The sequence below is a fragment of the Scyliorhinus canicula genome, chromosome 5, assembly GCF_902713615.1.
Source record: "Scyliorhinus canicula chromosome 5, sScyCan1.1, whole genome shotgun sequence".
Classification (NCBI taxonomy): domain Eukaryota; kingdom Metazoa; phylum Chordata; class Chondrichthyes; order Carcharhiniformes; family Scyliorhinidae; genus Scyliorhinus; species Scyliorhinus canicula.
Window position 1 is genome coordinate 55,381,878 of NC_052150.1, and position 15,600 is coordinate 55,397,477.

At 44.1% G+C, this 15,600-nt stretch overlaps 1 protein-coding gene across 1 annotated transcript in view; it reads left to right on the top strand.

The window, feature by feature from the left end:
* tmem170b (transmembrane protein 170B) overlaps positions 1–13,114 on the top strand; it is a 64,350-nt gene extending 51,236 nt beyond the window's left edge. The window contains exon 3 of the mRNA XM_038797099.1: positions 11,158–13,114. Coding sequence (XP_038653027.1) covers positions 11,158–11,288 — 131 coding nt within the window. The 3' untranslated portion in view covers positions 11,289–13,114. The remainder of the gene's footprint in view (positions 1–11,157) is intronic.
* Positions 13,115–15,600: the final 2,486 nt, after the last annotated feature.

Here is a 15,600-nt window from a genome sequence, read left to right on the forward strand (position 1 = left end):
CCAAATGGTTTCCAGCCATAAGAAATAAGACAGGAGTAGACCATTCAACCCTTTGAGCCTGCTTCGCCATTTAATGAGATCAAGGCTGATCGAACACTCAAAGTACATTTTACTGCTTTAACTCCGTGACCCTTAATTTCCCCTGCTGATTTAAAAACCTATCCTTCCCTGCCTTGAACCTTTCCTTCTCCGAGTCCGCCTCAACAGCTTCCTGAGGTAAAGGATTCCAAAGATTCACCATCCTTTTTCAGAAAAGAAATTCTTCCTCAAATCCGTCTTCAATGAGCACCCCCTTATTCTGTGACTTTGGCCTCTGGTCCTACACACTCATGAGTAGCAACATCCTCCTGACATTCACCCTGCGTAACCCCTAAGAATCTTGTATGTTTCAATCATATCACCTCTCATTCTGTTCTGAACTTCAAGGAGTACACACCCAACCTGTTTAATCTTTCCTCATATTGTAGTCCCTCAATACCGGGATGTACCTTTTCTGTTAAATAGGGGGAGCAAAACTGTACAGTGTTCTAAATGTGGCTTCACTAGAATCTTGTACAGTTGCAACAACACCATGTTACTTTTATACTTGAGATATCCTTGAAATAAATGCCATAATTCTGATTATCTTTCCAATTAACTTCTGCACCTGTATGCCGGCTTTCTGCGTTTGATGAACAAGGGCACTCTTTCCCCCCCCCCCCTCCCCCACCCCCGCAGTCCTTTGTGCCACAACTTTCTGCAGTCTCAATTTAAAAAAGAACTTCACAAAGAAATTGGATGGGCACTTGTGCAAAATAAACTCATCATCTACGGTTGCAAAAGGGGAGAGGGGGGCAGAGAGGGTGGTCAGTCAGGGGGTGGGAGGGCTGTAGGGGTGGTTAGGCCCCCTAGTTGGTGAAGTAGGAGAGCGTCCCGTGCGCACCGGCCCAAGTGCGCACGTTGTTCGGCCGCCTGTGCCTGCCCATGCCCCATGTCCTGCCCATTCTCTCCCTTGTTCTCCTCCTCAGAGGAGGCTTGGCGTTCCTCCAACTCCAACACGCTGTTGTGGGGGATGCAGCGGGCCACCACAATGTGGGAGATTCCTAACACTCTACTGGTGTGCCCCTCCAGAGCGGTCCGGGCACCTGAACTGCATCTTCAGGATGCTGACGCCCCACTCGAACACACCCCTGATCACTCCATGGGTGTCGTTGTAGCAGCATTCCGCATCGGCCTGTGGCCTTCGGATAACGGTCATCAGCCACAACCGCAGCGGTTGACTCCTGTCACCTACCTGGCGGTGCACGACGAAGGTGTCGGGAACCATTGAGTCTACCAGGATGAAGACATCATGCACACTGCCCGGGTATCAGCCGCAGGCATGCATGGTGGCCACACACCAGCTGTGCACATTCATGGAGTGGACCCCTTTCGGTTTGTGAAGACCGGTCTATCATGGGCCGGTGCTCGTAGGGGGACATGCATTCCCTCGATCACTCACTGTAGCTGAGGAATCTCAGCAATGATGGTGAACTGGGCATCCTGGTGGGCTCAATCCACATTGAAATTTGATATATTGTGTCGACCGGGCGTACAGGTCTTCAGTGATGTTGCGGATGCACCAGTGCATCGAGGTCTGCGTGAACCTCGACAGGTCCCCTCTTGGCATCTGGAAGAACCCCGTGGCGTAAATGTTCAGGGCAACTGTCACCCTGACGGCCAATAGGAGAGGGTGTGCCCCCCCCCCCCCCCATATACAGCCGCGTTTCCATGTGCGCCATGATCTTGCAGATATGCTGCACGGTGCCGTGCACAGCCAGAGTCTTGATGGCATAGCTGGTCCAGCAGGTCCTCGAATGACAAACGCTGCTGGTACACATGAGGCCTCCTGCGGTGCCCACCACCTCTCCTCCAGCTGTCAGGAAATTGCCAGAACCTGACTGAGCATCTTTAAATTTTAAGCTGGTCAAAGAGTGTGGATTTGTAAAGGGGGGTTCATGCCTGACAAATTTGACCAAATCTGTTTACTGCTTGAAAAAGGAGACCTGCTGTCAAGGCCTTTCATCTTGCACTCATATTGGGATAGATGTCAGAATACCGAAGCTCAAAATGGAAACAACAATTTATACTGCATTTCTTTGTTTCAGCTGTACTCTTAATTTCTATACTGCTAAGCGACTTCTATCTGTGGATTTCCAGAAGATATTTGATATCCCTAACAAGAGACTTGGTTAAAGTTAAAGCTCATTGAGCTGATTAGGAAATTACGTGGGTGGCAGGAGACAGACTTTTCAGGAAACCCTTCTCCAGGCATTGGGTGGGAGAGATTTGGAACTTGCCGGCAAATGGCAGTTGATGCTAGATAGTGGACTTGTGCAACCAAAGATGTTGAGCGGTATGGGTCAAAAGAGAGTATATGAAGTCAGGTCACAGATGAGCCATAATCTCATTGAGTAGGAGGGGCTCAATGACCTCATTCCTCTTCCTATGATCCAGTACCCAAGCAAAAGATGTCCAGATCCAAAAGGAGATCAAAGCACTTGAGGCACATCTAGCTCACTGGATGCTTAACAAAAGATCCCACTTGAGCACCAGATATAGATGGTTTCATGGTAGCACTGGGTTATCCCAGAAACTCTTCAGAACCAGTTCCTTTATTGGGCATTTGACTCCCCTACAGTGGACACACAGGCCCACAGACACCTAACACAAGTACCATACATGACATAGCCCAATCAAAAAGGGGCTAGAGATCATTTTTATTTATATTTGTATTCAATTTTTATGGGATGTGGACTTCGCGAGCAAGGCCAGCATTTGTTGCCGATCCCTAGTTGCCCTCAAGAAGGTGGTGTGAGCTACATTCTTGAACCGTCGCAGTCTGAGGTGAAGGTACACTCACAGTGGTGTTATGGAGAAAGTGCCATGATTTAGATGTAGGTGAGCACTTTGGTGATAGTGATCACAACTCGGTTATGTTTACTTTAGCTATGGGCAGGGATAGGTATATACCGCAAGGCAAGAATTATAGCTGGGGGAAAGGCAATTATGATGCTATTCGGCAAGATTTAGGATGTATAGGATGGAGAAGGAAACTGCAGGGGATGGGTACAATCGAAATGTGGAGCTTTTTCAAGGAACAGCTACTGCGTGTCCTTGATAAGTATGTACCTGTCAGGCAGGGAGGAAGTTGTCGAGCAAGGGAACCGTGGTTTACTAAGGAAGTTGAAGCACTTGTCAAGAGGAAGAAGAAGGCGTATGTTAGGATGAGACATGAAGGCTCAGTTAGGGCACTTGAGAGTTACAAGTTAGCTAGGAAGGACCTAAAGGGAGAGTTAAGAAGAGTGAGGAGAGGACACGAAAAGTCATTGGCGGATAGGATCAAGGAAAACCCTAAGGCTTTCTATAGGTATATCAGGAACAAAAGAATGACTAGAGTAAGATTAGGGCCAATCAAGGATAGTAGTGGAAAGTTGTGTGTGGAATCAGAGGAGATAGGGGAAGCATTAAATGGATATTTTTCGTCAGTGTTTACACTGGAGAAAGACAATGTTGTTGAGGAGAACACTCAGGTTCAGTCGACCAGGCTAGATGGAATTGAGGTTCAAAAGGAGGAGGTGTTAGCAATTTTAGAAAATGTCAAAATAGATAAGTCCCCTGGGCCAGATGGGATTTATCCTAGGATTCTCTGGGAAGCCAGGGAGGAGATTGCAGAGCCTTTGTCCTTGATCTTTATGTCGTCTTTGTCGACAGGAATAGTGCCGGAAGACTGGAGGATAGCAAATGTTGTCCCCTTGTTCAAGAAGGGGAGTAGAGACAACCCTGGTAATTATAGACCTGTGAGCCTTACTTCGGTTGTGGGTAAAATGTTGGAAAAGGTTAGAAGAGATAGGGTTTATAATCATCTTGAAAAGAACAAGTTGATTAACGGTTTTGTGAAGGGTAGGTCATGTCTCACAAACCTTATTGAGTTTTTTGAGAAGGTGACCAAACAGGTGGATGAGGGTAAAGCTGTTGATGTGGTGTATATGGATTTCAGTAAGGCGTTTGATAAGGTTCCCCACGGTAGGCTATTGCAGAAAATAAGGAAGTATGGAATTGAAGGTGATTTAGCGGTTTGGATCAGTAATTGGCTAGCTGAAAGAAGACAGAGGGTGGTGGTTGATGGCAAATGTTCATCCTGGAGTTCAGTTACTAGTGGTGTACCGCAAGGATCTGTTTTGGGGCCACTGCAGTTTGTCATTTTTATAAATGACCTGGAAGAGGGTGTAGAAGGATGGGTTAGTAAATTTGCAGATGACACGAAGGTCGGTGGAGTTGTGGATAGTGCTGAAGGATGTTATAGGATACAGAGGGACATAGATAAGCTGCAGAGCTGGGCTGAGAGGTGGCAGATGGAGTTTAATGCGGAAAAGTGTGAGGTGGTTCACTTTGGAAGGAGTAACAGGAATGCAGAGTACTGGGCTAATGGCAAGATTCTTGGTAGTGTAGATGAACAGAGAGATCTCGGCATCCAGGTACATAAATCCCTGAAAGTTGCCACCCAGGTTAATAGGGCTGTTAAGAAGGCATATGGTGTGCTAGCCTTTATAAGCAGGGGGATTGAGTTTCGGAACCACAAGGTCATGCTGCAGCTGTACATAACTCTGGTGCGGCCACACCTGGAGTACTGCGTGCAGTTCTGGTCACCACATTATAGGAAGGATGTGGAAGCTTTGGAAAGGGTTCAGAGGAGATTTACTAGGATGTTGCCTGGTATGGAGGGAAGGTCTTACGAGGAAAGGCTCAGGGAATTGAGGTTGTTTTCGTTAGAGAGGAGAAGGCTGAGAGGTGACTTAATAGAGACATATAAGATAGTCAGAGGGTTAGATAGGGTGGACAGTGAGAGTCTTTTTCCTCTGATGGTGATGACCAACACGAGGGGACATAGCTTTAAATTGAGGGGTGATAGATATAGGAAACTGTCAGAGGCAGTTTCTTTACTCAGAGAGTAGTAGGGGTGTGGAACGCCCTGCCTGCAATAGTAGTAGACTCGCCAACTTTAAGGGCATTTAAGTGGTCACTGGATAGACATATGGATGAAAACGGAATAGTGTAGGTCAGATAGGCTTCAGATGGTTTCACAGGTCGGCGCAACATCGAGGGCCGAAGGGCCCGTACTGCGCTGTAGTGTTCTATGTTCTATATGTTCTATGTTGACCCAACCACAGTGAAGGAACAGCAATATATTTCCAAGTCAGGGTGGTGAGTTACTTGGAGGGGAACTTCCAAGGTGGTAGTGTATCCAGGTGTCTGCTGCCCTTGTCTTTCTGGATGGTAGTCATCATGGGTTTGGAAGTTGCTGCCTATATAGCCTATGGACTTTAGTAAGGCATTTGATAAGGTTTCCCATGGCAGGTTGATGGCAAAAGTGAAGTCGTATGGGGTTCAGGGTGTACTAGCTAGATGGATAAAGAACTGGCTGGGCAACAGGAGACAGAGAGTAGTGGTGGAAGGGAGTGTCTCAAAATGGAGAAGGGTGACTAGTGGTGTTCCACAGGGATCCGTGCTCGGACCACTGTTGTTTGTGATATACATAAATGATATGGACGAAAGTATAGGTGGTCTGATTAGCAAGTTTGCAGATGATACTAAGATTGGTGGAGTTGCAGATAGCGAGGAGGACTGTCAGAGAATACAACATAATATAGATAGATTGGAGAGTTGGGCAGAGAAATGGCAGATGGAGTTCAATCCAGGCAAATGCGAGGTGATGCATTTTGGAAGGTCAAATTCAAGAGCGGACTATATGGTCAATGGAAGGGTCCTGGGGAAAATTGATGTACAGAGAGATCTGGGCGTTCAGGTCCATTGTACCCTGAAGGTGGCAACGCAGGTTGATAGAGTGGTCAAGAAGGCATACAGCATGCTTGCCTTCATCGGACAGGGTATTGAGTACAAGAGTAGGCAGGTCATGTTACAGTTGTCTAGGACTTTGGTTAGGCCACATTTGGAATACTGCATGCAGTTCTGGTCGCCACATTACCAGAAGGATGTGGATGCTTTGGAGAGGGTGCAGAGGAGGTTCACCAGGATGCTGCCTGGTATGGAGGGTGCTAGCTATGAAGAAAGGTTGAGTAGATTAGGATTGTTTTCGTTGGAAAGACGGAGGTTGAGGGGGGACCTGATTGAGGTATACAAAATTATGAGAGGTATAGGCAGGGTGGATAGCAACAAGCTTTTTCCAAGAGTGGGGGTGTCAGTGATAAGGGGTCACGATTTCAAGGTGAGAGAGGGAAAGTTTAAGGGAGATGTGCGTGGAAAGTTTTTTACGCAGAGCGTGGTGGGTGCCTGGAACGCTTTACCAGCGGAGGTGGTAGAGGCGGGCATGATTGCATCATTTAAGATGCATCGAGACAGGTATATGAACGGACGGCAACAGAGGGAAATAGACCTTGAAAATAGGAGACAGGTTTAGATAAAGGATCTGGATCGGCGCAGGCTGGGAGCGCCGAAGGGCCTGTTCCTGTGCTGTAATTTTCTTTGTTCTTTGTTCTTAGTCTTGGAGTTCCTACAGTGCATCTTATGAATGATGCACACTGCTTCTACTGTGCGTCGGTCGTAGAGGAAATGAATGTTTATGAAAGGGGTGCCAGGCAAGCGAGCTACTTTGTCCTGGATGGTGTCGGCCATAAGATATATAGGAACAAAATGGGCCATTCGGCCCATTGTGTCTGCGCCATTCCATCATGACTGATATGTTTATCATGTCCATTCTCCTGACATTCCCCTAAGTCCTGATCTGCTTATTAATCAAGAACCTATTTATCTCTGTCTTAAAGAGACTTGGTGATTTGGCCTCAGCAGCCTTCAGTGGCAATGAGTTCCACAGACTCACCACCCTCTGCCTGAAGAAATTCCTCCTCATTTCCGTTTTAAAAGATCGTCCCTTCAGTCTGAGGCTGTGCCCTCGGGTTCTGGTTTCTCCTACTAGTGGAAACATCCTCTCCATGTCCACTCTATCTAGGCCTCTTTGTATTCTGTAAGTTTCAATGTTTAGAGGAGATGTGCGAGGAAAGTTTTTTTACACAGTGGGTAGTGGGTGCCTGGAACTCGCTGCTGGAAGGGATGGTGTAAGCAAGTATGATAGAGATGCTTAAGGGATGTCTTGCCAAATACAAGAATAGGATGGGAATAGAGGGATGCGGACCCCAGAAGTGTAGAAGTATTTGGGTTTGACGGGCAGCATGGTCGGTGCAGACGTGAAGGGCCTGTTCTGTGCTGCATGTTTCTTTGTTCTTTTTGTTCTTGGTATGCATCAGAGAACAAAGAATTTAAATGCGACACAAGAGTTTGGAACAAGGTGAGATGCTTAAAAGACCAGAAGGGGGACCGGCCAATATGCAATAGGGCCACCATTGTAGTTTGGATAGGGCAGGTGGGGAGAGATGGCCAAGCTTCTGTCAACACCATGATGATGATGTTTTTTCCAACAATAAGCTCATGAATTATGAGGTGCTTTTTCAAAAACAAATGGATGTTCTGGTGGAAGATGCAGTGAAGGATGGTGATAATTGATCCATTGGCAAGATCCACAGCATTAACACCAAGGAATGAATCCTAGAACGAGGCCATTCATGTCCATGTAGACTGAGAAACAGCTATCCAGCATAATCCACTTATCAGCTCTTGGTTTGTAACCTGTAAAAAAGGCGAGAGCAAAGCAGAGAACAGACATCAAATCAATACCAAGACGCGTAGCCTTCCATGTGTTCTCTGGCACTGAATACAACGGTCTTCCTGTGCGTGCGTACCCAGATTGCCTTGGCCTTCTGTTTGAATTATTGGAACCTCACAGCCTCACCATCCTCAAAACAAAATACACTTTGTAATGGCGTGATTCCTCTTTCCGTCTGCACAGTGGGCAAGACTCAACAGGCTACATGTGGCACATGAGCCACAGGCTACCCACCACTGTTTCACACTATCAACCACATGGCCAATTTTTGATACCTCTTAGTCTTGCCCCATGTTTCAATATTAATGATTATAATACCACAAAAAAATTAGACTGAGCCTTGTGGAAATCCAGTGGAAATAGTCACAAAAACACATGTTTGTCTATTGTCTTTTGCTCCATCCATTGAGCTAATTGACTCTTATCAAAAGCCTTGCTAAAATCCATGCAGGTTAATCGAACATGCTACCCTCTTCGACTCTACTTATTGCCACCTCAAAAATTTCAATCAAGTTAGTCAGATAGGATCTATCTTAATAAAGCCGTATTGACCATAATCGATTAATCTAAATGAAGTTTTTAGATGTTTTTTGCTGGCAAGTCTATTATGTGGTACTTCAAATGCCATTTGGAAGTCCAGGTGCCCCAATCAACATTACTGTTATCCTCATCGACCCTCTGTTAACTCATCAAAAACTCAATTAAAATAGTTAAACACAATTTACTTTTATCAGATCTGCACTGACTTAAATCCACTCTGCAGCTGTTACTTCTGTACCCGAGTATCATTTCTAAATACTGTTTATCCTTGCACTTTTTTTTGAACTCTCCAATCCTCTGACACCAAACCTGTATCTAAAGATGATTGGAAGATTGTAGCCAGTACCTCTGCCATTTCTACCCTTGCTCCCCTCAGCACCCTTCAATACATCCCATCTGGTGGCCCTGGTGACTTCTATCAACTTTGAAGTACACAATTTATAGAACATAGAACAGAACAGCATAGAACAGGCCCTTCGGCCCTCGATGTTGTGCCGAGCATTGTCCGAAACCAAGTTCAAGCTATCCCACTCCTTGTCATTCTAGTGTGCTCCATATGCCTATCCAATAACCGCTTGAAAGTTCCTAAAGTGTCCGACTCCACTATCACAATGGCAGTCCATTCCACACTCTAACCACTCTCCGAGTAAAAAACCTACCTCGGACATCCCTCCTATATCTCCCACCTTGAATCTTGTAGTTATGCCCCTTTGTAACAGCTACATCCACCCGAGGAAATAGTGTCTGAACGTCCACTCTATCTATCCCCCTCATCATCTTATAAACCTATTAAGTCGCCTCTCATCCTCCTCCGCTCCAAAGAGAAAAGCCCTAGCTCCCTCAACCTTTCCTCATAACACCTATCCTGCAAACCAGGCAGCATCCTGGTAAATCTCACTTGGACCCTTCCCGACGCTTCCACATCCTTCCTATAGTGAGGTGACCAGAACTGCACACAATACTCCAAATGTGGTCTCACCATGGTCATGTATAATTGCAGCATAACCCCATGGCTCTTAAACTCAAGCCCCCTGTTAATAGACGCTAACACACTATAAGCCGCCTTCACGGCTCTATCCACTTGAGTGGCAACCTTCAGAGATCTGTGGACATGAACCCCAAGATCTCTCTGTTCCTCCACATTCCCCAGAACCCTGCCCTTGAGCCTGTAATCCACATTCAATTTTTTTCTAGCAAAATGAATCGCCTCGCACTTATCAGGGTTAAACTCCATCTGCCATTTTTTGGCCCAGCTCTGCATCCTATCAATGTCTCTTTGTAGCCTACAACAGCCCTCCACCTCATCCACTACTCCACCAATCTTGGTGTCATCAGCAAATTTACTGACCCACCCTTCAGCCCCCTCCTCCAAGTCATTGATGCAAATCACAAATAGCAGAGGACCCTGCACTGATCCCTGTGGTATATCGCTGGTAACTGGTCTCCAGTCTGAAAATTTTCCATCCACCACCATCCTCTGTCTTCTATGTGATAGCCAGTTACTTATCCAATTGGCCAAATTTCCCTCTATCCCACACCTCCTTACTTTCTTCATGAGCCGACCATGGGGAACCTTATCAAACGCCTTACTAAAATCCATGTATACGACATCAACTGCTCTACTTTCATCTGCACACTTAGAAATTTGTGAGGCAAGACTAATCCGTGTTGACTATCCCGGATTAAGCAGCATCTTTCCAAGTGGTCATAAATCCTATCCTTCAGGACCTTTTCCATTAACTTACCGACCACCGAAGTAAGACTAACTGGCCTATAATTACCAGGGTCATTCCTATTCCCTTTCTGAACAGAGGAACAACATTCGCCACTCTCCAGTCCTCTGGCACTATGCCTGTGGACAGTGAGGACCCAAAGATCAAAGCCAAAGGCTCTGCAATCTCATCCCTTGCCTCCCAAAGAATCCTTGGATATATCCCATCTGGCCCAGGGGACTTGTCGACCCTCAGGTTTTTCAAAATTGCTAATACATCCTTCCTCAGAACATCTACTTCCTCCAGCCTACCCGCCTGTATCACACGGTCAGCCTCAAAAACATGGCCCCTCTCCTTGGTGAACACTGAAGAAAAGTGTTCATTCAACGCCTCTCCTATTTCTTCTGACTCCATGCACAATATCCCATACTGTCCTTGACTGGTCCTGCCCTCACCCTGCTCATTCTTTTATTTCTCACATAAGAGTAAAAAGCCTTGGGGTTTTCCTTGATCTGACCCGCCAACGACTTCTCATGCCCCCTCCTCGCTCTCCTAGGCCCTTTCTTTTAAGCTCATTCCTTGCTACCTTGTAACCCTCAAGCGACCCAACTGAAGCTTGTTTTCTCATCCTTACATACTCTTCCTTTTTCCTCTTGACAAGACATTCAACCTCTTTTGTGAACCACTGTTCCCTCACACTGCCATTTCCTCCCTGCCTGACAGGGACATACCTATCAAGGACACGCAGTATTTGTTCCTTGAACAAGCTCCACTTCTGCCTTTCCCTGACAGTTTCTGTTCCCATCTTATGCTGCCTAACTCTTGCTTAATCGGATCATAATTACCCCTCCCCCAATTATAAACCTTGCCCTGCCATATGGCCCTATCCCTCGCCATTGCAATAGTGAAAGACACCGAATTGTGGTCACCATCTCCAAAGTGCTCTCCCACAAACAAATCTAACACTTGGCCCGGTTCATTACCCAGTACCAAATCCAATGTGGCCCCCCCTCTTGTCGCCCTATCCACATATTGTGTCAGGAAATCCTCCTGCACACAATGTACAAAAACTGCCCCAAAATGCTGGTTGAAAACCTTGCCTGTATTTGAAAATGTATATTAAATTTATTTTGCTAGAATATCTTTTTAAGTTCAGAATAATTTAATGTTCAGTATTTAATATTTGTGACTTACTTTCTGTTTTGCTAGGTGCAGCAGTGGCTGGTGTGTACAGGGTAGCGGGGAAGACCATGGCTCCACTTGAGGCGTTGGTATTTGGTGCTGGACAGACAGTGCTCACAGTTGTCATCTCCTTCTCAAGGATTCTAGCCACCCTTTGAGGGAAGATTTCAACGAACTAAGCAAGTACTGCTGGAGTTCTTAACGTGGGTGACGAAAATAAAAGTTTGAGGGGGAATAAGAAAACCTGCTGAAAGACACCAGAATTGTATGCCAACTTGCAAGGTCAGGAAGTTGTGTGAAAGATGCAAAGTATTTTGCGATCTCCAGGCGAGTAACGAAAAAAATCAAGTCTGCTGTTTGGATCTCTGCACTACAGCACCATTTGTGCTTTTTTCAGAAAGGAGGACAATGAAGGTGACTAACGAGTCAACGAAGCCTCACAAGCAAAGGATTTTGTACAGTTACCAGTCATATTGACCGTTAGTGGTGACTGCTGCACACAACTGTAAATGCACTCTAGTACAAACTGCAGGGAGAGTGTCAGTATTACACGTGCCAAACTTGGAAGTTTTTAAACATTATTTTGAAAATGTGAATGATGGTATAAAAAATGGACTCTGGGGAGATGTTTACTCCTGTGCATAAATGAGTATGATCATTACAATAGTCGGACATGGTGTTCCCTGATTTCACCCCCCCCCCCCCCCCCCACTTCTCCCACAAACCAGAGAATACTGTTTTTGTGTTTGTATTGTGATGATCGAAAAGCCCCGCCAGGTGAATAGGTTTAAATACAATGACATGTTAACTTTCGTAATGATCAACCTTGCTTCTGTTCATTACTGCAGCTTCAAAATGCACATGAAGCTTCCTGCTATTCCAACAAATGACTTGACTGGGATTCTCACTTGTTGCTTATTGAGCATGTCACTTTTGGCCAACACGATTGTGCACAAGCTAGCTTTTAGCAGGGTGCATGCCAGCAGCAAAAACCCCACAAGAACCATTATTCACCCAGTTTGCAATTCATAGCGGAATTAGGAAAATATGATTAATATTCCTGAATGATTGATTGTGAAATTCATGACTACCCAACTCCACCCTTGCCTCATGGAGATTTTCCTTCTATGGTTCAAATGGCTGTACAGTGGTTTACAGGATCAGCCTCCGAAGCGAAAGTTGCTGTGCAGTTCTTTCCAGACGGCTCTCCTGAGCAGGCTACATTCAAGTTTTTAAGTTTGCATGCTGCTCCTCAAACTTATGTTGGAAACATTGATAATGTGTACTTAAGCATGTCTGTTTCAACCACATGACTATAGTAAAATGAACAGCTGGAACTGCCCAGGGATACCTCCGCTATGGAGGGAGTTTCAGAGTATACATAGGTCTCCTGCTTGATGGTGCAAAAGATGGGCTTTATTTAGTATTGGATGGATGAAAACACTTGCACGTTTCGATTTATTTGTAACATTTAAACTAGGACTGGAACCAAAGATTTGTAAATCTATACATTCATTTACAAATGATGATCAGTGGGATGTTGCCCATTGATGTGCTGCTAGTTCACTTTTTTGTTTAGCTGAAGTGAATCCCTTTTATATAGCTTGAATTCTAACTGCTCGAGGTTGTGGTTCTAAAAGCATTAAGATCCATGTGGTTTGTTCCAGACTGCTTTTAATTTCATTGTACTAACTAATGTATTTGTGGAGGCCAGGATATCGGGATTAGTTTGTCTTGGTGTTAAAATGTTCATGGGTGCCCCTAATATTTATCATTCGTAAATTTCGAGCTGCCTCCAAAGAGGATCAATACCGATTTCAATTTAAAGAAATGTGTTCAATGGAAGATTTATCTCTGATATTTGATGGTAACCTGCCCCCTCTCTCAGCCTTGCTTTGCATTCACGGAAACAGCAGACCATACAACATGTGTCTGATGTACAAACTAGTCTAATGTGGCGCTGCTGGTTTTATCAGAAAAAAAATTACTGACTTCTGGTAGTTATCGATTTTTCTCCACATTATCCTCCACACGCCATCTTGCCTTCTATTTAAGAGTTATGCTGAAAAAGTATGCAGGTGAGAGGCATGTACTGCATTTAGTTAAGTCACCTACTCCAATTTGTACCTATGCTGTCCTTTGGACCCAGCCAGCAAGTAAACCTTTTACTGAATCTAGAAATGACAACCTTTGTCTTCAAGCTGTTAACAAAATATCAGTAGGGACAGAAAAGGCAAAGGAACATCTTGATAGCTGGACTGGACTTTTAAAATCTTCTCTTCAACCTCATTTTCTTAAATGCTTGGCTTCGTAATCTCCAAGTTTGGAAATACATTTTCTAGAGAGGACTGGGATTCAAAAATATAGTGGTGCCTGACTGCAAATGTAGCGCAAATCCATCCATGGCGGTGACGCACTTAGCTTTGTTCTGTACATGTTTTGGAAAATTCCATTGTACATGTTTTATTCTTACTATTGCTGCGAGGGATGAATATCTACAGATTGACAGTGTGCAGGTAGACTGTAGAGCATCTGAGGCTCTGAAACTCATATATGTTCCAAGACAGCTGTTAAACCTTTGGATAAAATGAAATCGCCCTTTAGATCCTCCTCGGATTGTATCTGCTTCCAAACCACTGCCATCAATGCTGAAATTAGTTTGATATGTGTTTACCTGCCTGGCTTATCCAGGCTTTTAATAGTTGTATAGGTATGAGTGACTAAAATATCAATTTAGCATTGTTTCACGTTCCTTTTCACCTGCATTTAACACCGTTTTCCTGCTTATGCTAAGAATACTCAAATGGTGTCTGCTAGTATTCCAGAGTGGAGTTCTGCAGATAAATCTCACTGCCTCAAGATTAACATCATCTTCTGTTAAATTTCTTATGAATATTTTACCACTTTATTGATCCAAAAATTAATTTCTCAGAACAAAGTCTAACCTATATTTTTATACTTAATTAAAGATCAGTATTTATCATGGTTCAAATCAAATACCTGAAAGTTTGGGGTTTTTTTTGTCCAATGCTGTGTTCTCCACTTGCTAGATAGTAAGGTGCAATTCTTCTCCAGCTATTGCTTCTTTAATTTGAAGTTGCAATATATCTGCTGTCTAAAAATTATCACGATGTATCTGTGTTTTGAAATATCTTGCATTTGTAACCGATATAAAGTAAGAGCTTATTGAATACCCTTAGGTGTGTTTTAAACGTTTTTCAGTTACTCTATACAGACTTGACAAAGGCTGACTTCAGCCCAACTTTAAGCTGTTTTCAATCTCCAGAATTAGAAAAAAAGAACAGTAAAATATCCACAGTATAAAGCATGGTGCACTAAAATGTGAAGTAACATGCGTACTGGAAGTCATAGAATAGCATTACTGGAATTTACTGTTCTCAAATATTAGCCACCACTCCTCTCCCCTGTAGACTGGATAACTTGGATAACTAACCCATACCACTGATGAGGAATCCGTAACTAATTTCCTACGGCTATTCTTAAAATGACAGCCCTAGAGCTTCCATGGTGGTGACTCAGTCTGTAAAAGCAGTTCACAATGTGGATCTGAGCCAATCGGATTACTGTTTAGTGTAAAATTAAAGGGTAGTTACACAGAACATTCATGTTGTGTGCCCATTCACCTACTCAACCACGATGGGCCAGGCTCCGACCTCCATCTTTGTTTAAATGAATTATATGAATTTGAGTAGCCTTTATTTGGATCATCCTGATTAATTTTCTGAGCAAAGCCTCAGTAATCATCGTTTGTTTGATCACGCTCATCTCTCAGATACTACAGGGTGAGAAATTTGGTCTTTGGCAGTTTATTGATGCCAATGTGGATGCAGGTCTGTAGGTATCGTGCTGCAAAAGGCCAAGATTTTCTGATTGTCCCACTGACCATATGCCATTCTTTTGAAATGGGCTGATAGAGTCTGCATTTGATTTGGAAAATCTCTAGTCTACGTTCGTCCTTTGTTTTGGAATCTTTAGGAATGACTCCTAGTCAGTAAACCATATTTCATTGGGTTTAAATCGAGTATCGGGCACCTTGGTCACTGTGAATGGGTATTTGAGGCATTGCACATGTTCCAATTTTCAGTGAAGACATTTGTGGAAGGTATGCTGAATTATTTAAGATTTCTAATAATTGGAATTTCTGAAAATCAGTAACATAAAATAGTGAAAATATACATTAGGTGCAAAGCCAAAAGGCAGCTTAACATTTCTAGTGCAAAACCCTTAATCAGGAATGAAAACTGGAAGATAACTCGCTTGGTGAGCTGAAGAAGGAATGCTTGGTTCTGATAAAGGAATTGCATCTGAAATGTTAACTGGCCCTTCGAGCTAACAAGCTTGCTGTGAATTTTTGTTTTGATTCACCTCCTTTCTATATCTTTTGTTAATTTTACTGGTTTATAATTATCGTTTTCATTTACTTGGTTACTTCATTGCCCTTTTAGCTCC